The sequence below is a fragment of the Perissodus microlepis genome, chromosome 4, assembly GCF_051167445.1.
Source record: "Perissodus microlepis isolate ML-2025 ecotype Zambia chromosome 4, ASM5116744v1, whole genome shotgun sequence".
Lineage (NCBI taxonomy): Eukaryota > Metazoa > Chordata > Actinopteri > Cichliformes > Cichlidae > Perissodus > Perissodus microlepis.
In genome coordinates, this window is record NC_140464.1 from 29,717,677 (window position 1) to 29,738,230 (window position 20,554).

Genomic DNA, 20,554 nt, shown 5'->3' on the forward strand with positions numbered 1-20,554 from the left:
TTGCATAATTTTAAAAAGTTTAAATTTGTTCAGTAGCTTATTAAACAGCGGAATGAGGCTTTCTTTTCGGAAGTACTTAAAAGGAAAAAAAACAGTGGCCGACAGCGTTGTAAACAACGGTAGACTTGTGCGCAAGTGAATAATGAAGAAAACAGATTTTTAGATGGTAAACTGTTCTTGAAGTACACTGAGGGAGAGAGAGAGAGAGAGAGCTGTGCATGAAGTGTGATTTTATCATGGTGGAAGCAAAACAGGAAAAGTAAGAGGGAATTCATGACGATGTTTATCAAATGTGAAGCGTAGTTTGCTGCTTCATTTGCTGCTGTTTCATTGAATTTTGGTTGGAGAGAGATAAAACCTGCAGCTCAGAATCTAGCACAAAACATATATAAACACAAAGCGCGGACTCGCTGAAACATCAGAATCAGTGAGCTGTCGGCTTTCAGCCCCGATGACATGTTCGTGCCGTTGGGTGAGAAAGGCGACATCTCACTGATTCTGATGCGTCGGCGGGTCCGCGCTTTGTGTTTATGTTTTTGTGCAGAATCCGTGTACCTGCTCTCATTTACTGTTTTAGCTGTTTGGTGGTTGTTGACATTTTGTGAGGTTTAACCTGAGATTCTGGCTTTTCAGGCAAAATAAATTTATATTAAAAAATCGGTTCAGGATTTTAATGAATCGATATCACGTTATCCAAGCTAGAATCGATTTTAATCGATAAATCGATAATCAAAACCCACCCCTAATCGTTATGCTGCTGCTATATTATTCTTATTTCAATTTCTGCTGCCCTCTTGGCCAGCTCACTCTTCAAAAACAAAAAACTAAAAAAAATTTCTAATGTAAATGAGACTGTTCAACCAAATAAATGAAGGACATCTAAATGTCAACAAGTCATTTACAACAGCTTAAATTTTTTTGGCAAATACTGAAAATTCCTTTTTGGCAATTACACCGAAAGCTTCAACTGAGAGATGGAGGATGGATTTTTTTACAGACGCAAAGGAAACATTTTTTAAAAGAAAGCCATTTTTCATGTTAATTTTAAACATGTTCAGTCATATCTAAGATGTGAGTCAAGACATAACAGATTTTATATGACTGATATGTCCATTTGTGAAGTTTAACTATTTAGATGTTAAAGATTTTGCCTTTGCTAATTAACCAACTGTAATGTGTGTTTCTGTGTATCAACAGATGTATATCTATACAAACCCAAAGCTTTTTGCAATTGCTGTTGTTGGTGTGCTGTTCATCATGTTTGCATTCTATATGGGGAATTTGTGTAAATGGGCAAACGAGCTAGCCAACAACAATCTTCCAACATCAAAACAAAGGTAAATTATTCCTGTATCGTGTGTGTGTGTGTGTGGACAAACTGTCCTCTTCAAATTTGTATGTTATACATTTTTCTTTTCATGGCAGATAGACTGAAGCAACTGAGTGAGAAGGATAAAGTGATGTAGCTAAAACAGTGTTGTGCTGAAAGTGACCCGTGCACAATATTTGTAAGACCCTTTGAAAAGAAGCTGAAAGTCTGCACGTCAATTATGTATTGATTATTTGATAGTGTCTTTGTCACAATCATTATAGAGGGCACTGCATATATGTTCAGAAATTTTCTGGGAGATTTATGAATGATCACTAATTCATTTTATTCAACACTGTACATTTACTGTTTCCGGTCAATAATGACCAATCACTAGAAATTAATAGTGGCGACAACAATTAGTGTAAATAACTGAGTTCAGGTACATCCTCTTTTGTCAGATGGCCATAAACACACACACACACACACGCACACACTGGGTTCCCTAGCAACTACACTGGAAATGTTTGCACAATAGAGCCTCACTTCCATGCCAACAACTCCTCTGTTGGCAGCATCATTGTATCATTGAACTTTTCTCGTAGATTTGGTGTACAATGCTTTTTTGAGGCCTTGCTCAGAGGTCAGTGGGTGTCAGCACCATGACAAGGCGATATATAACCTAAGTGAGGCTCTTTACTACTTATTTGATCACTACACTGGTGAGGACGAGAGAGGCCAGGAAACCGACGGTGGGGATGCATTAGAGGAGAAATTGTCTGCATCTGAAGGTGGCACAGAATATAATCCATGCAATCTAGACCAAGAAATGACTGATGAGGAGGAATCCAATGATGACTAGGATGGCCATGCTGAGGCTGCCATAAGGATCACATCATATAAGGACATACTTTCTTTTATACTTGACTGTAGTAGTTCATTTAAATGTTGATGTTGAATTGTGACTCTTCAGGACTTCCATATTACAGGCACTCTTCAGGATCTCTAAATTATAAGTCATCTTTGCCCACACAACATCGCTTACCTGGTCCATGCACCTGTCCTGATGGCTTTACAGTTCTCAAAGACCACATCCCAAAAGACCAGTATGAGGAATTAATGCAGCGACGAGCTAAAGAGTTCCAGCAATACAAAGCCAGGTAGGAGATGGATGTATGGGTGCGAGCTTTCCGTGAACCGTTAGACTTACAGTTCAGTAATAAATGAATTAAAATGTGTGTGTGTGTGTGTGTGCGTGTGCGCGCGCATGTGTGTGGGTGTCATACTGAGCATTCAAAATTCTTTTGTGTAATTTTTTCCAAATTCATCTCCTCAACAGGACTAATTCAATACTATCCAAGCTACTTTTTGCTTTGCCTAACTCTCCTCTGCAGTATCCTATCCAGGGCGTTATAGTACGACCCTTGACTGCAACTGCAATACCAGGTATGTTAAGCTCAACATATGCTTGTTTTAGTGTTTTTATGTCCAATGTTTTAGTTTTTATGTTCCTATAAAAATATAAATACAAATAGAATAGGAAGGCAACAAGGCCATGGTTCACAATTGTTTATGAACATAGGGTTAACATGAAAGTGATCATAGTAGTTTTTATAAAAGTATGCTGTCAGTAGTCAGATCAAAAACAGCACTGAACAAATACATCTGCAAAGAAGTAGTTATTTGGTGATTCAGAGTCAATAGACTAGGTAAACTTATGTCATTTAAAACACAGCTAGAAAAAGCTACATTTCCTGTGAAAATGCCAGGTGAATGCCGTGTAGTGGAAATGGTCTTTGAAAAACTGCTGAAGAAGCAGAACTATCCGCTGAAAAGAGGTAAAAAAGCTGAAAGGCCACAGATAGTCAAACCTACACCCCCCGTTGTCAGGGTGCCTGCTCATCTCAGTGAGCTACAACGGTGCTCATGCCAGCAAGCCAAACCGGTGTGCAGAAGAAACTGCACTGTCTGCTGAAAAAAATGTTGCCACGAGAAAGATTGGAATTCACGCCTCCCGCTCTCAGAACGCCTGCTTATCTCAGTGAGCTAAAACACGGCTCACCCCAGCAAGCTAAACCAGCAACCACACTTGTAGTGTGGTCCCAATCATGTCAATGGGACAAAAAATTGCACAAAAAGCGTAATATTTTAAAACGTATAAAAACTGAGTGAAAGATAGCTGAGGTTTCCTCAAGAACTCACCTTGCAACACTTGTTTAAAGTGAAAAGATGATGTGAATATGTGTATTTGAGTAGAAGGACTAAGTGACACTGAAGGTAGTTTTTATTTCAGGTTTAGCTCTGCATGCTGAAGAAGGAACGAGCTATAAGGTTGGTCTGATATCACAGATTAAAAACAGGCAGATCTCACCCAGATCTCCCTGACTGAATGGTAGAGGTTGGCTGGTTTATAAAAGATGGCTGATGAATGTTTGTAAAGTTCAAAGATGTGTATGCTTATTTTATTTTATAAAAGGCAATGATGTTCAAAACCATTAAATTGTACTGAAAAGTTAAACATAATTAATGGTCTCTGATCACCTCTGAGACTGTCACTAATTTTGATGTAAAAATCTGGGGATTTTTGTAAATATAACAAGCAATTATACTTCTTTCTTCTTTGACATGATTTTTTAATCAATGTACAGCAGCCACCTTGGGTGACCTTGGGATTTTATAGAGCTTGCTACTGAAAATGCTTTGATTTTGAGAGCCAGTATCTTATTCTGAATTTAAGTTCACATTTTCTCATTCTTATTCCAAGAGAATTATATACTATATACTAACTGTCAAAAAATGTATTATTGCATTCATGTGTGGCAAACAAGGCTTGGTATACAATCTGCATAGTCAGTATGGGATACAAATAATATCAGGCTGATCCTGCCGCAATTTGTTCCCCCTGTCCAAATCACGGACAAAGAGGATCCCACAGTTGTTGTTTTTTTTTCAACCCATTTTGCACAGAGAGGCATTTTTTGAAAAATGCATAGCAAGCATAAGTACAGAGAAGGGTGAGAAACTACAAAAGGTTTGTAGGAACCCAACCAGGGCTAAAGGCGAACCTTCTAGCCAGAGGAACAGACCGTCCATCAGCATGGGTGCTGGCAATGGCGCCGGCCCTCTAATGGCAGGCATAATTAGCTCTCTCTTCACCACGACAGACCAGTACAGTATCTACATCACTGCAGCCGCAGCACCAATCAGTCTGTCGATCTCCTGCTCCCCTAACTCGTAAACAAGAACCCAAGATATTTAAATTCCTCCACTTGGGGCAGGAACTCTTCCCTGACCCAGAGTGGGCACTCCACCCTTTTTTCAGCTGACTTGGCATAGTTTTCAAAAAAACAGCAGAAATCACCCAATTTGTGATACGATATGTATCACATGAGCAACAGATAGTTGTTATAGTTGTTAGTTCATTGGCCTTGAGACTAGACCAGAAGAAATAATGAAGGACGTTATTGTACATTTTTCTGATTCCCAAGTGACCAGAGAAATAGGCTAAATTTTGAACCTGGAACAGGAATGGGCATGAAGCTATCATTTAGTACAGTTTTTTATGTATAAAATCAGAACTAGGAGTCTAGCAGTACATTGAAACAGCAATGACCAAAAGGACGACAAGCGTTTATAAATTTTGTACAGAGTGTTGTGGCTGAAGGCTCAAGCTCTTTTTGAGAAAGGTAAAGTCTGGGTGTAATCTTGTTGGATCTGCATCATTCATAAGAGTCACTAAGGTCCACTAAGTCTCTAAGCCTGCACACACGTCTGTTAATTGTGTTTCAAACAAACAAGCTTTATTCACCACATACACAATCATACAGAGTACAACATGCAATGAAATGTTTTGTGTCCGAGCTGCGGACAGGCTGCAGACGTAGCCACGCCATTCCAGGGCTTGGTTTTTAGCATGGGGGGTCTAGCCAGGACCCTTACTGAATCCTGGGAGGGAATCAAACTTGTGACTCCCACTCCAAAGGTGTGTAGTCTTACCACTACAATAATAGCTGCCAATTATCAATTACAGCCCCTTTTGGTAGTTGATTTTGAAATTTCTCAAACAGCACAAGGTCACATGATCATGATAGGTTTTAACTTTACTAGCCTTTGACATTTGTCAAAAAGCACCCTCTTGCAATCTCTACATAAGTTGGGGTGGCAGGTTTATTTCATATTCCTAAATTTTTACCTTTAAGATTCAAGCATTGAAACCTATGCTTGCAGGACAGTGGATTTCACAATATAATTCAAACTGTCCTCAGTTGAAGAAGCTGTGCGTACTTGCATCTCCCACTATTTTGCAATCTAACAAGACAGACCACACACCCTTTGGGCTGTGTAGTGCACCCGATATGCACTGAATGCTATAAAACTATAGGAACGCTGAAAAATGTGTATTTGCATCAGGTTCTCAGGTTCCGTCTCACTTTAAAGCTTAATTCTGGTTTAAAAAGACAGCTTGAGTGGTGGTGCAGTTTTGTGGAGGTGGTAGTAGTATTGGTTTGCTAAAATTACTCAGAGTGCTTTTTAGTTTATTCATGTGTTTCTATTCTAGGTTTTCTTAACTGTGTCAAATGGTGTCCTAACCACAGAAACTCCAACTGCAGAGGCCACTGTTCAAGGTGAGTTTCCAAGTCAAAGGTAAATTTATATATACACTGGTACCAAATTAACATTGGTTTGGGGTTTTTTCTTTTGTTATTTTTAATTATTGAATATTATTAGCTTGCTTTTTTCTCTTTGTTTCATTGTTTTTGTTCCTGTGTCCCCAATAGAAGGATCAACACTGTACAGAAAATGCTAATATTTATATAATTATTTTGGATGAAAATTTGAACAGTGGAAGACTAGTAAAAGCTAGGTGTAAGGTAAACTATATGCCAAGAGTGAACAAGACATTGATACACTGATCCATACAGTACAGCGTCTACAGCAATTACATTGGAATATCATTCAAACTGGAGAAGTTTATTTGAATGGTAACAAAGAGAGGCAAGGTAGTCAGAACTGAGGGGATTGCACTTGTTGATCTGTGGGACCAGCACCCAAATACAGGAAGTTTGATCATATGAGTATTACTTCAGTGCAGAGCTTGGATGGAGCTAGTAGGTGAGGGGACTCCCCCAGTTCTAATTGCCTCTAATTTCTAAATACCCCAGTACCCCAGCTAAACTGAGAGGACTGAGTAGCCTTGCAGGCCCAGTATGTACCGGTCACAGCTGTTGCAGCAGCGCCCCTCTTGTTCAGTGTTCTTGGAATATGACTGGGTTTAGTTTAGTGGCCTGGAGTGTAAGACTCAAGGTTCTGAGTTCAATTTCTCTAGCCACACCTGATGGCCAGGGCTTTTCCCGTGGAGGCTAGCAGGCCTCAGACCAAAGAAGCTACATGGGTCCAACCACCACCATGGTGGGAGTATACTTGAATCCTCCACCCTCCAACAAGTTTTCTTTCCAGACATTGAGATTTTCTCCAATGAATGAGAAGTTGCTTCTCTATGCCTTTGGGTTGGGGAAAAGGTCCTGACTATCATTTGTCTGTGTGCCAAATGACACTTCAGAGTGCTCAGCCTTCTTGGGGTCATTTGTTGGAGTGCTGGGAAGTGCGCCATCTTGGGATTCCATTGTTCTACTCCATAACTCCACATGGGCAATGATAGCGTGACCTGGAGAGGTGTCATAGGGAGGAATAGGCTGTTATATTTGAATGGTGTTCTATTACTGGACTTCAGTGTTAACTACAACATAACACCACGATTGAGGGTATTCATAAGTGTATGTGGCACCAGAACACTATGTAGAAGGTTGATGATCAGTTTTGTAATCGTATTATCAAATCTGCAGCCATAAGTCTTGGACACTCATGTGTAGAGATGAGATGCGCCGCTAGTTGATCACCACCTGGTGATGATCTCATGCAGCTCAGGTGTGTTTTCCTCCACCACAGTGTGCCACGAACCACGCCCCATCACACCCACCTTCAGCAGAGGCTCAACTGCACTCTGAGGGAGGCTGGGAACAGTGAATCTGAGTGGATCATGTGCTGCACCGCCATTTCTAAATTGGCAACAAGGGGCTGTGGCTTGTAGAGCCTGTGGGACTCCAGAGGCAACTGACAGGTTGCAGGCTAAGCAAAGTACAGTTGTGGGTCTTATGTGGCTGATTCAAAAATGTAGGGGTGGAGTTCATTGAGACCATGGAAGAAGAACTTTTTCTTTTTCTAAATTCATATAAATTATTTGCTAAAACCAGAATACAATATTGTGGTCTAATGGAATACATGTTTGGTGTTTGGAAGAATTGTTTCCAGTGCCTTCACAAAACACTTTATTATGTTTAGAAAACAAATGGTAACACGACTCAAGTGCGGGACTCAGGCAAAACAACAAGGCAGAAGAAGTAGTTAAAGACTTAAAGATATTTACAAATAATTCAAACTGGGGTGAGTGACTAATTCGACTTAAACAAACACAAAATACGTGAGTGATCTTTTACGTGGGCAAGAGTCTTGACTAAACACAAATATCAGATTAACTTGAGTGAGACACTGTGTCAAGAGATGTATTCTAAAACACTTCTTCAACTGAGAATCAGAGAGGAGAAACACACAGTTTTACTTGCAGCAAGGACAGCCACAGAGCACCTGCACGAGAGTGAGAGCTCAGGGACTCGCGCTCTGTCACTGCCCTGGTCTTTATTTATAGACATCAGTGGGTGTTGGTTCCTTACATTGGAATGTGGATGGAGAGCTGCACTGGTCCTTTTGAACAGTTGTTGATTGCACTGCTGACTCACACATTAAGGTCAATGAAGGTCAAATGAAGGGTTTTCATGTACTCAGCATAAAGTGTGTCTGATCCTTCCACTGTCTAGGTGGTGATTATCTGTTATAATAATAATAATAATGATGGATTGGATTTATATAGCGCTTTTCAAGGCACCCAAAGTGCTTTACAATGCCACTATTCATTCACTCTTGCATTCACACACTGGTGGCTACGGCAAGCTATGGTTGTAGCCACAGCTGCCCTGGGGCAGACTGACAGAAGAGAGGCTGCCATATCGCGCCATCGGCCCCTCTGGCCACCACCAGTAGGCGGTAGGGTAAAGTGTCTTGCCCAAGGACACAACGACCAGGACAGAGAGCCTGGGGATCGAACCGGCGACCTTCCAGTTACAGATGCGCTTCCCAACCCCCTGAGCCACGGTTGCCCCGTATTATGTCCTACAAAGGTTGCTGGCTCTCCATTATTCCTGTCAGTAACACTAAACTAGCCGTTATTACTTTTTTTTTTCGATTTTTATAATTTTTTTCCTGTAACATGTGTAAAATAAAAATTGTAATCTCAAAAGACTGAATTCATAAAAGAGTAATGTGATAAAATTTAGAAGACAAAGACATATACATGTGTTCTGTTTCTTACAAGGTATCTTGACACTTTTTTAAAAGCACTACCCTGCAACCCTACCCTTTTTTATTACATCTTTTTATATTATGATGGGTTTCCCTTGGACTTGCCTCCATAGCTCCATACAATTTTAGACATCGTGTCTCCTCAATCAGCGTAGTATTGGTGGTTTTACATGAATCTTATTTGGTAAAGTTCAGGGCTTCCTATTGTCGTTGTCAATTATCAGTAACTAATGTATTTTGGCTGGGCTAGCGTGGTAGTTAACACTGTTGCCTCACAGCAAGAAGGGCCTGAATTCATCTCCACCATCTACTGTATTTTTGTGTGGAGTGTGCATGTTCTCTCTGTGTTTGCACTGGTTCTCTTGTCTACTCTGGCTTCCTCCCAGAATCCAAACACATGCAGTGAATGAGGTTAGGTTAGTTGGTTATTCTTAACTGCCTGTGAATGTGAGTGTCAATGGTTGTCTGTATGTGTAAGACCTGCAACGGACTGGCGACCCACCCCGACCTCCCAATAAGGATAAGCGCAAGAGAATGGATGGGCGAATAATTTAATTAGGAAAGACACTTTCCTAATTAGCCAGAATAAATTACTCTGAATTAAAGACTACTCCTATTATATTATAAGCCCTTTCTGAGAAATGACGAGCAGTATTATATTACTGTGAAATTGTCTGGTTTTAATTCACAGGTTCTGGAGGGACGAAACTGATTATTGAGTCTAGCAGCCTGTTGGTCCTCAATGACCTGCTGGCCAAAGTGTCCTATACCAGCACCATCTACCACATAAACACTGGAGACCTTGGTATGTGTCAGAAATGTGAAGAGCTATAAACACCCATTTTTAAATGACAATTGAATTTGCAAAATAATGTGCATTTTACACATGATCATTAATGCACGAGTCCTGTATGTTTAAAATAACTGTGAAAGAAAAAGTGAGTCCCCCTTGTTCTGAACCTAAACTTCTTTTTTTTTTTGTTTAGTCACCTTCCAGTTTGAAAACTATGAAGCTGTGTTTCCCATTACCATCCAGCAGCCTCATGTACCAGTCCTGTATGACATGGGAACAGGTAGAAGTGAATTCTTGATCAGGGCTTAATATTCATTTAAATATTGTTGGAAAATGCTTCTTTAATATATTAATTGCATGCTGTTAAGAGCATTAACAGCATCCAAAGAACATTATGTTGACGCAAAATCATTATTTCCTTCAGTTACTGTCATTTTCTCATTATCTTACCTTTCTCAGAAAAAAAATCTTAAGCCTCTTTTTCTTCACTCCTAGATGTTTCCACCTTAGGAAGTATCTTAAACACTATGCTTTGTTAAAAACTAGTAACTGATTAGTTAATAAATATCACCAAGAAGACCTCGCAATAGTATAATATAGTTTGAGCAATCTTCTGGATATGGGTATCCTATGCCAAGCCTATATCATAACTCCATTCTTAAAGTGAGGTGTTTGCAGACATCATAGCATGGTGTGGTAGAACTATTTAGACCAGCTGACATGGGTCTTTGTCAAGATTTTCAATCAGTCCCTATCATATCCCACCAACTCACCCTGCCTGAAATCCATCATAGTCCATCTGCATAAAAAAAAAACCTTGCCTCAATGTCTACCAGCCATCAACACTGACTAAACTCAACTGGTTATGAAGTGGTTCAAGAAATTGGTCCAGAGTAATATTATGTCATTCATTTCCTTCACGTTTGATGCACACACATTTTCTTACAGGGCAAATAAGTATACCGAGGACTGTAGCACTTGCATTTTCACTGTCACTGCATTGTCATATCTGAAGAAGCAGATAAGCATGGATGCATGGCTGCTCTTCATCAACTTTAGCTCTGCTTCTAATAACACCACCCTCTGTCACTAACTATTATTTAAACTGCATGCTGTTGGATAAAACACTTTTTGATCAGAGGGTTATATATGATCCCCTCCTCTACACCCACGGTTACACCCCCATTCACCATAGTAACACCATTGTTAAGTTCACTGACGACACCATGGTAGTGGAATTTGTGTTTGGCAGTGTTGTGCAGAGACAACCTGTTTCTTAATCAAACAAAGACAAAGGAGCGCTTTGTGTTTGTTGGATTTTAGGAAGAATGAAAAGGTAACTCAGACATTACTCATTAACAGGGACTTGGAAAGTGTTTCAGACTTTTGTGGACTAACACATTAGCCTGTCCTCATCAACACAGTGGTGAAGAAAGCCCACACGCACACACACACACTTGTGAATAGATAAAGGAAATGTTAAATAGGAATGTGACCGTTGACATGTAAAAATCTAAATTTGCTACAATAGCAACAACATTTACAAAAATAACCTTACATTTGTTGTACAATTTATTTATTTATTTAATTACTAACCAGAGAATGCAGTATGCTGCATTTAATACTGCATTTACTCTTCCAAACCACTGTCTTTCGTTCATTTAAAGTTTTTGCTGTGTCTTTTCTCAAATTGCTCTGAGAATTTTCTGAAATCACTTCCAAACTGGGAACTGGGACTTTCTTGCTAGAAATTTCTCAAAGCTCACTCAGAGTATGCTGAGAATCTTTCTAATCTGATATCTGTATTGTGACCCCATGCCTAGCAGGCTCCAGAAAGACTCTAAAACATATGTGAAATAATTCATTTATTTCATAATAACAGGCAGATTCTATATCTTTATATCTAACTTATTTTTCATCCTCACACATGCTTTTCCAGAATTATAAAAAAAAATACATTTATTAGTATTTTCTTTGGTTGAATGACTCAGAAATTTAATGCTACTCTGCCATATTAACAGTTCATCTTTTCTTAAAATTATTCTCTGTATACTTCTGTCTGTTAGATATCAGCTCTCAAGTCACCATCATCACAAAGATCTTTCTGCGTTACAAACAACTGAGGGTGTTGTTGGACAGCATCCGGAAATTCTATAGTGACATTAAAGTGATTATTGCAGATGACAGTTTACAACCAGAGGACGTTACTGGAGAAAACATCCAGCATTACATCATGCCTCCAGCACAGGTATGCACACACATTAATTTCAGAATTATGAGTTTTTAGCAATATTTTGGACTAAAATTATATTTATAGAATATAAGACATGCAAATGTCAATTCAGTTCTTGGAAGACTTATCAAGTACAATTCCAGTCAAACCAGGTAAATCTCGGGGTCCCATTCCAATTTATGAATTTGAACAGAGGATGTTTCTTTCTTCTTCTCAGGGCTGGTTTGCAGGCAGAAATCTAGCTGTTTCCCAGGTAACAACCAAGTACTTTCTGTGGGTGGATGATGACTTTTTGTTTTCAGAGAAGACAAAGATAGAGAAACTTGTGGAGGTGATGGAGGCAGTCCCTGAACTAGATGTGGTAAGAATGAAATAGCTTGTGTTGGTTCAGTGGTTCAGTTTGTAACAGTGTTTTTTTCTTTAGCTCAATCATATGTAACTTGGACCTACAAGTCTTAAGTTTTCTTGATAAGAGAAGACATCAATTGTTGGGTCTGTGTTTCCACAAGCCCCGCTGGTTTAGAGACTTATTCATCATGAAGAAAACAAGACAGTCAGCGATCGATCGATTTATTTGCAAGGGAGGCCTCGTCGGTATCTCAGAAACGCACTTCGAATCTCATTACGAATGACCCCGACGGCGGCCTCCTCTCGCTGCCTTTTATTGGGAAAAGAGTTCACACAATACACCCCACAGCAAAGCAACGCCCATATGGTTCTAAGACAAGGCACTGTATGTATGTGTGTGTGTGTGTGTGTGTGTGTGTGTGTGTGTGTGTGTGTGTGTGTGTGCAGGTAAGAATGTGTGTGTGTGTGTGTTCCTGATCACAACTGTTTCTACAACATCCTGGTCATAAAGAGGGTAGTCTCCCCCACACCCAATGTATGGTTCACCATGGATAACACAGTGAAGCCATACAAAGGGCAGGAAGCTTACCAAACTTCAAACAGAATCTTCACAAGGGATGTGTAATAATCCTCCCCCAGCACAGAGTGGCTGGAGAGGTGGTCAGGGACAAAGGAATGTCTTGATCCTATAGATTGAACTAAGACCTTACAAATTCAAGAAGCATAATGACAAACATTCAACAATGAGACTTAACATTCCCCCCTTTTTGTCATTCTGTACTTAAATTTCAACTTATGCACCCTTGTTTTTGACAGTGTCAGTGTAGATTTCATTCATACACAGCTCCTCATGTCATTCACCTCCTATTGCAGCAAAAGTTCACACTTAATTCATGAAAGCAGTTAACCTGCTTCTCATTGATCTCATACACAGTAAACTACAACTTGCAAGTAAACAAATGAATGTAAACAATCAAACAAGAAGAATCATCATTCTCTAAAATCATATGTCACTACAATCCAACTGTATACAGACATAGGCATTCACACACATCAGTTGACTTTATTGTTTGTCCATGTGGCTCTCAGCTAACTTCAAAGCTGTAGCCTGGTCAACACCCCTCTTTCTGACTCCTATCAACCCCCCAAATCTTCTCACTGTAGGCATCCTGTGGGGGTTAGAGTCAACTGGTGAATTATCTGCATTTAGAATGCTTCTCCTGTCCTGTTGTCACAGCAGAAAAAGCTTTGTAAAGGAAATTGGATCAAGCTGTTTAGATCTTCTTGGCTTGAAACTTCAACCAGCTTAGATAAGTGTTCATGATGTAAATGTAGACAAAAGGCTTCTCTGTTTACATCCTTCTTGCAGAGGACAAAAAGCATAGGTGACGTTGCACAAAATCTCCAACTTGGATTAATCCATTGTCCTTCATACACATAGGTAACTGGCCTGCTTCCAGTTCGATTAGCTGTTCAATGTCCTGCAGCGAGTCAGATACTTGGAGTCAGGCCAGTAGGTCTGTCTTACCAGAGCAGTTCACCTTCCCAGCTACTGGTGAATCAACCGTCCATTCAGGTTCAGAGGAGTTGAAAAGTTGGCAGTGTTCCAAGTACGTTTACTCCTGGATGTGTTGCTAAGGCAACCAAACAAACTGTCTCGCTCTCAGTGATGCTATATGGCCACAGTCCAGAAGGATGTGTAGAGAGTGGCATCACAAGCATAACAATTGGTCTCGTTGTTTATGTGAGCGGTTGTGTTCATCAACTGCCACCAGTAGTTGGTTGAAAACCCGTGCGGGTACTGGGTGTGGTTTGCTCTGTCCCAGTGCGCTCCTGTCAACCCACTCAGGGTTAACAGGCTCAAGAAGGTGCACAGCACATCCCTTAGCCATCCTAAATTGGGTTCTGGATCCGTTGGTTTCTTCACCAGGATTGAGACGAGAGGTCCTAGAAATATACTCCCCCCTTTGTACCCTGGCCTTTTCACCATCACCCAGTCAGCCAGGAAGTGTGTTACCTTCTTGCGGTGCGCTTGATATATCCAAGTGCTTCTCTCAGCAATCTTCACTGCTGTGGGCGTCGTCAGCAGCACCTGATAGGAACCTTCCCACCGTGGACTGGACCAGCACTTCCTCTCCATGGCCTTTATCAGCATCCAATCTCCAGACTTCAGTCTCTGTTCCTGCGGAGAAACAGAATCAGATCATTTGTTCTCATGACTTCTTTACTTTTAAACATTTTAAGCATCCAATATGCTAATGTGTTCTCTCTTCTGCTTTTCTATCATCATTACAGAAGACTAGAACTCTAAATGGTCTACCATATATAATCTCAAAGGGTGTCAGACCATTCTCTGTTGGAGTAATCCTCATGTACATCTTAACTAATTCTATACAATCTAACCATGTCCTGCCTGTCTCCTCCATTGTTTTCCTAAGTCTTAGCTCTACTGTTCCATTAGTTCTCTCTACCAATCCTGCACTTTGTGGGTGATATGAACAATGATGTTTTAGTGTTATCCCTAGATGCTGTGCCATTAATCCAATCACTTCGTTTAGTGTGGACCATCATCACTATAAATGGTCTCTGGAATCCCATGTTCCGGGATGATATTCTTACATATTGCTTTGGCAGCCAAAATGGCATCTGCTTTCCTAGTTGGGACGATTTCTACCCACTTTGAAAAAGGGCACACTATCACTAAACAGTACTTATAGTTATTACAGTTGGACAGCTCTATACACTCCATGTGAATAACTTGAAATGGGTGACTGGGTCTGGGGAATTTCCCTCTCTTAGGTCTCAAATTACCCCGAGAATTGTGCTTGCAACATATCATACATGACCTGCAAATTTTTTTTTTAAAGTATTAAATCCTAGAGTATAAAAATGTTGCTCTACTGCTCCCATCATCTCCCTGCTGTTGTGAAATGGCACGGCCCATGGCTCAAAATAGCAGCAGTCTTATACAAATTCTCAGGCAGTATTGGTTTATCGCACAGATAATAAACACCATCCTGCAAGCTCGCTCCTTCTATAAGCCACAACCGTTGCCCTGCAGTAGGTGAGTGGGCCTGCATGTCTGCCAGTGCATCTCGCATAATAGGCGATGTCTGCTGATGTTGCACTGCTAAAATGTGAACACTATGTGCTCCTAACGTTGCCTCTCTTGTGATCTTATCTGCAAAAGCATTCCCTAATGCAACTGGATCTTTCCCTCACATGTGTTCTGCACATTTACAAATGGCATTTCTACTGGGTAATAATACTGCCTCCAGCAGATTTTGCAGGAGTTTGGCGTGTTCTACAGGCTTCCCTGTAGAGGTTGTCACACCTTGTCTCACCCACTGCACTGCAAAGAAATGTAATGTAGCAAATGCATATTGGCTATCAGTGTATATTGTCTTTCTACAGCTTTACACGCTTCCATTAAAGCCACCATCTCTGCTGCTTAAGCAGATATGAAACATGCTAGTTGTCCTGCACAGATAACTTTCTCACTATCTACTACAGTAAAACCTGTTTTAGTCTGTCCCTCTGCTGTTTTAAAACTCAAACCATCAACAAACCAAACCTTTCCCTCAACGAGTGGCACATCTGTTAAGTCATCCCTTGGCTTACACTCCTTCTCCAAGTGCTCTCTACACTCATGAGAAGTGCCCTCTTCTTTCGTTGGCAAAAGGGTTGATGGAGTCAGAATTGTGCACCATTTTATGGTTATGTGTGGTTGTGAGAGTAAGAGTGACATTAAAGACAAGTGTCTTGTAGGTGACAGAAATGTAAATTTAGTCTGTGGACGATGTAAGGCAGAGCACGTCGTACACCTTAGTTGTCTTCCTCAACGTCAACGTCGAAACTCTTCCACTCCTTATGGTTGTTTGCTGTGCAAAGACTCCTCTCGATGATCTCCTGAAAGCCCAGTAGCACAGCTCTCTGCGTGATGTCTTCTGTGCTGAAGGTGATCTCTTATCCTCCTGAAGTCTCTCTCCTGGCCTCAGCTCCCATCTTGTGGACGATCCCCTCAGCCACTCCTTCTCGTCATGGCACCTCACGACATCTACAATTTTAAAAAAATGACACTCCTCTCGCCACATGGCTTTCACCATGTGTCAACTCCCCAATGAGACATGTACAAGAATGTTGCACATTCTCCCTAAAACAATCTCCAGGGTTTCCCACTTGGAGCAGCCATACTCCACCTGTAACCCTGTGTAAAAACATTAGTCAGCAATTAAATGTTTAGCTTGTTTAACTCCCAGCTCCACCCAGAGCCTGTATCCTAGAACAGCGGTCCCCAACCTTTTTTGCGCCACGGACCGGTTTATGCCCGACAATATTTTCATGGACCGGCCTTTAAGGTGTCGCGGATAAATACAACAAAATAAAACTAGTACCAGTACCGAAAAAAAGAAAATTGATTCTTAACACACGTGAAAAGACCCAGGAAAACCGAGTAAACGATAAAAATGATAACAAAATAACGCTGAAGAGCGATAAAAACCCTGAAAACTATACATTTCACACCTGACCCTCATCTCTCGCGGCCCGGTACCAAACGACTCACGGACCGGTACCGGTCCGAGGCCCGGGGCTTGGGGACCGCTGTCCTAGAAGACAAAGTCTTTAAGTTAAAACAATTTCACATTTGCAACCAACTGCAGCTCATAAGTGTAATAAAGTATTCAGCATCACAGAGACAAGGATCATTGCAGGTTTATTCTAAACTCCTTAAACTCCTACTTTTTCCATAATTTGCTCCAAATCATTTAACATCTCAACGTCATTCCACATTGTAATCAGTGACTTTCCTTAAGTTTGTCACTCACCATGAGCCCAATAGTGGTCAGATAATGAGCCCCATGTAACTATTCTGTAACCACTGCACATCTGTTCAATTGTCACTTGTCTGCCTGTGCTGAATCCTCTACAAACACTCTTAAAGAAAAACAAACATTAGCCAAACACACGGATCATCCTGGTGGTCAGGCGTCGGCCATCCAGATTCCAGAGGTGCTGTAAAAGGTCATAAAGTTAACACTCTGCTGTAAAAAGATGCAACACTGGTTTCAAACACAGTATCACACTGTATTCACTTCTCCCCTGTAACATTCAACATTTTTTCAACAACACAGTGTAATTTCATCATCAACATATAGCCTGTAACCACAGTTTTCTTCACACAAAATCTCAGTAATCCTGTGGTAGAAAAACATCATTAAGTTGTGTCCTGCTGTAAATCACATGATCAAATCACATGATTAACCATCTGTTGTAGAAAAGAAATGTAAATGTTAGCGCTGCGCAGGTGTATACACTCTTTCTCACAGTGATCTCTGTGAGCAACACAATTGTGTGTTATTCACTACCTTAAGGTAGTGAATAACACACCCATGGTAAATTCACAGACACAGAAAAATTTCAATTCAATTCAATTCAATTTTATTCATATAGCGCCAAATCACAACAAAAGTCGCCTCAAGGCGCTTCATAGATACAGAGAAAAACCCAACAATCATATGACCCCCTATGAGCAAGCACTTTGGCGACAGTGGGAAGGAAAAACTCCCTTTTAACAGGAAGAAATCTTCGGCAGAACCAGGCTCAGGGAGGGGCGGGGCCATCTGCTGTGATTGGTTGGGATGAGAGAAGGAAGACAGGATAAAAGACATGCTGTGGAAGAGAGACAGAGGTTAATAACAGATATGATTCAATGCAGAGAGGTCTATTAATACATAGTGAGTGAGAAAGGTGACTGGAAAGGAAAAACTCAATGCATGGTTCTAAGACAAGGCACTATATGTATATATGTGTGTGTGTATGTGTGTGTGTGTGTGTGTGTGTGTTCCTGATCACAACTGTTTCTACAACATCCTGGTCATAAAGAGGGTAGTCTCCCCCACACCCAATGTATGGTTCACCATGGATAACACAGTGAAGCCATACAAAGGGCAGGAAGCTTACCAAACTTCAAACAGAATCTTCACAAGGGATGTGTAAACAAACATTCAACAATTAGACTTAACATCAATCTTCTGCCTAGTCAAGAACAGCTTTAAAGACAAAATCTTTCATTTGTATGCAGCATATAGCACTTGATGAGTTTACAACAAGCAAACTTTTAGACATGAACAAGGACAGAACCCCTGAATTGGGAAAATGCAACAATGTGGAACCAACTGAAAGTTTGATTCCACATCTGTTTCAACTTGCTGAAGAGCTTTGACCAGACATGAGCATGCATCTAAGTTTGTTTGATGCAACCAATGCAAATTACACATTAGGGATTGGTCTTTAAAGGTTGTAAGAAAGCATCTAACAGATTTAAAAACAGAAAAACATTCCAGATTGTGTTCACTTTAACTGTTGATCTCAACAAAGACCAACTGAAGAGTCCAAACCAAGCTTAGCAAAGGTTAGTTTATGTAACAGACCCCTGGACAGAAAGCATCTGAAAAAAAACTAGACTTCTAAAGTGGCCTAATCTAATCTTTAATAATAATTCAAGATTATTTTTTCTCAATCACCAGTTTTGAACCTTGGTTACATGGATTCTGTTGTACTGTATTGTGTTGATTTTATAATGGGTTTTTTGTTTTTCTCTAATTAGGTTGGTGGGTCAGTACAAGGGAACCGCTTTTACTTTTCTATTCTATATGAGGAAGGAGATGAAAATGAAGGTGGCTGCCTATACAGGAAGTCTGGTGGAAAATTCCACCGTCTTCCTGGTTACCCACAATGCCATTTGGCCAGTGGAGTGGTCAACTTCTTCCTGGCTCGTACAGACGCCATGCAGAGGGTGAGATTTGACCCCAAGCTCCAGCGAGTAGCGCATTCAGGTAAGTCCAGACCTCAAAAGGGGTTTAGATTGAAAATGGCACTAAGATGATATTTTCTTAAATGGGAAATGTCTGTTTCTGACTCTAGAGTTCTTCATGGATGGCCTGGGCTCTTTGATGGTTGCCTCATGTGGTGATGTGATAATTGACCATCAACCCAAAACACAGGAAAACCGTAATCCTACCTACAACAAATTCAGATACCCTGAAAGAAGTGAAGGCAAATTCAAACTGCAGCTTCACTTTTTCAAAAACCACCTTAAGTGCATTAGATATGGATAGAAGACCATAAACGCACATAAGGGTCACTTATTGTCATTACATATTGCACTTAATCTGAACATTTTCGTCTCTTTCATTTTAATTGTTTAGCCATTACTCCAGGAATGACAGAGCTTGGGATTCATGTGAATAAAGCTAGTTTTTTCTTTCTGTTGGGTTTTATTGTTCCTGATTTTATTTCTTTATGATTCTATAGGCAGTTTGATTTCTTATGCTATTGTTGATAGGGTTAGTGTCATAAGGTCATGTTTTTATTGTTAATCTAATATATCTAGTAATAACACAATAGTTTGAGTTCCTCTTATTGCCTAGTTTTTATGGAGTGCTGGATGCTGTTCTAGTTTAGAATACTTGATTTTTCCTTCAGTTTCTACTTTGAATATGTTTATGTTTAGTTTCTTTGTTGTTTTCTTAACTGTTCTTCTCCCTCTCTTGTCTAGTGGTGCGAGGATTGATACTGAAATACTGATTCCTCCGATACCAAATAATGTGTCTATTTTAGTAGTTTGGGGAAAATTGGATTTTATCATTAACAGAAAAGCAGTAGAAAGTAACTATATTATTGTGATCATTGAAATGACTGGTAGGAACTACTTCCTCATCCGCCTGTTATAGTGGGATGCAAAATACAGCTGTATAAATTTCCTGTGTGCTTACTCAATCCGTTGATAATAATGGCTGATTGTAAGTGTAATGTAACAGCCAAGACACAGTTTGTGACAAGACCACAGTTTTTGTCAAATACAAAAACAAGTAAATCATAACAGAATAGAAGTTTATGATGAGGAGAACTGAACAGGAGGAGAGAGATATTAATTCATTTGGCTTAAATTTAATACGGCAAGGTTGTGTAAAGTGGATTTTATAGGCTAGCTATCATTAAAATATGCAGCCTACTTGTAGTAAAACAGTCACTGTAGGCTTTAAAAATAAGAATATAACTCAGAATATTTCATATGATAGATAGATAGATAGATAGATAGTCTATGAAAATGGTTCTTAGCTTTATTGTTGTTTTCAATCAGTCATATTTGTTTTGAGTCATTGTTAATTGAATATTTTAAAGGTTTTGACATTGACATTTCAGGGTTTTTTCCCTCTTGTATGATAATTCTTCATAATTAAACAATAAGAACAAGTAGTGTGATGTCTTGTATTTATTGTTAAGGTATAATTTAAAATACAATACTGCTGATTTTGATTTTCCAAGCACATTAAGTTCTTGTACAAAGTACTGATATCGAATCAGTATTGTTGATACCAGCCTGAACTTTACTTGGTATGGGATTGGAAAGGAAAACAGAGATATTACTGTCACATAACTACTCTCATATTTAGTT

General features: G+C 39.9%; 1 protein-coding gene across 1 annotated transcript; it reads left to right on the forward strand.

Moving 5' to 3' along the window:
* The first annotated feature begins 1,872 nt into the window (after positions 1-1,872).
* Positions 1,873-20,321, forward strand: LOC146389235 (beta-1,4 N-acetylgalactosaminyltransferase 2-like). The gene is made up of 10 exons (XM_084926959.1): positions 1,873-2,469; positions 2,649-2,755; positions 3,603-3,640; positions 5,868-5,934; positions 9,414-9,527; positions 9,709-9,795; positions 11,582-11,763; positions 11,966-12,109; positions 18,704-18,932; positions 19,021-20,321. The coding sequence occupies exons 1-10, from the start codon at positions 2,255-2,257 to the stop codon at positions 19,212-19,214; spliced, it is 1,377 nt and encodes a 458-aa protein (XP_084783085.1). The 5' UTR covers positions 1,873-2,254; the 3' UTR covers positions 19,215-20,321.
* The last annotated feature ends 233 nt before the right edge of the window (positions 20,322-20,554 follow it).

Excerpts from the sequence above, each read along its gene's own strand:
- LOC146389235 (XM_084926959.1), top strand. The coding sequence starts at position 2,255 with ATGTTGATGTTGAATTGTGACTCTTCAGGACTTCCATATTACAGGCAC. Across the intron at positions 2,470-2,648 it reads TTCCAGCAATACAAAGCCAG|GACTAATTCAATACTATCCA; the intron begins GTAGGAGATGGA and ends TCTCCTCAACAG. Across the intron at positions 11,764-11,965 it reads ACATCATGCCTCCAGCACAG|GGCTGGTTTGCAGGCAGAAA; the intron begins GTATGCACACAC and ends TCTTCTTCTCAG.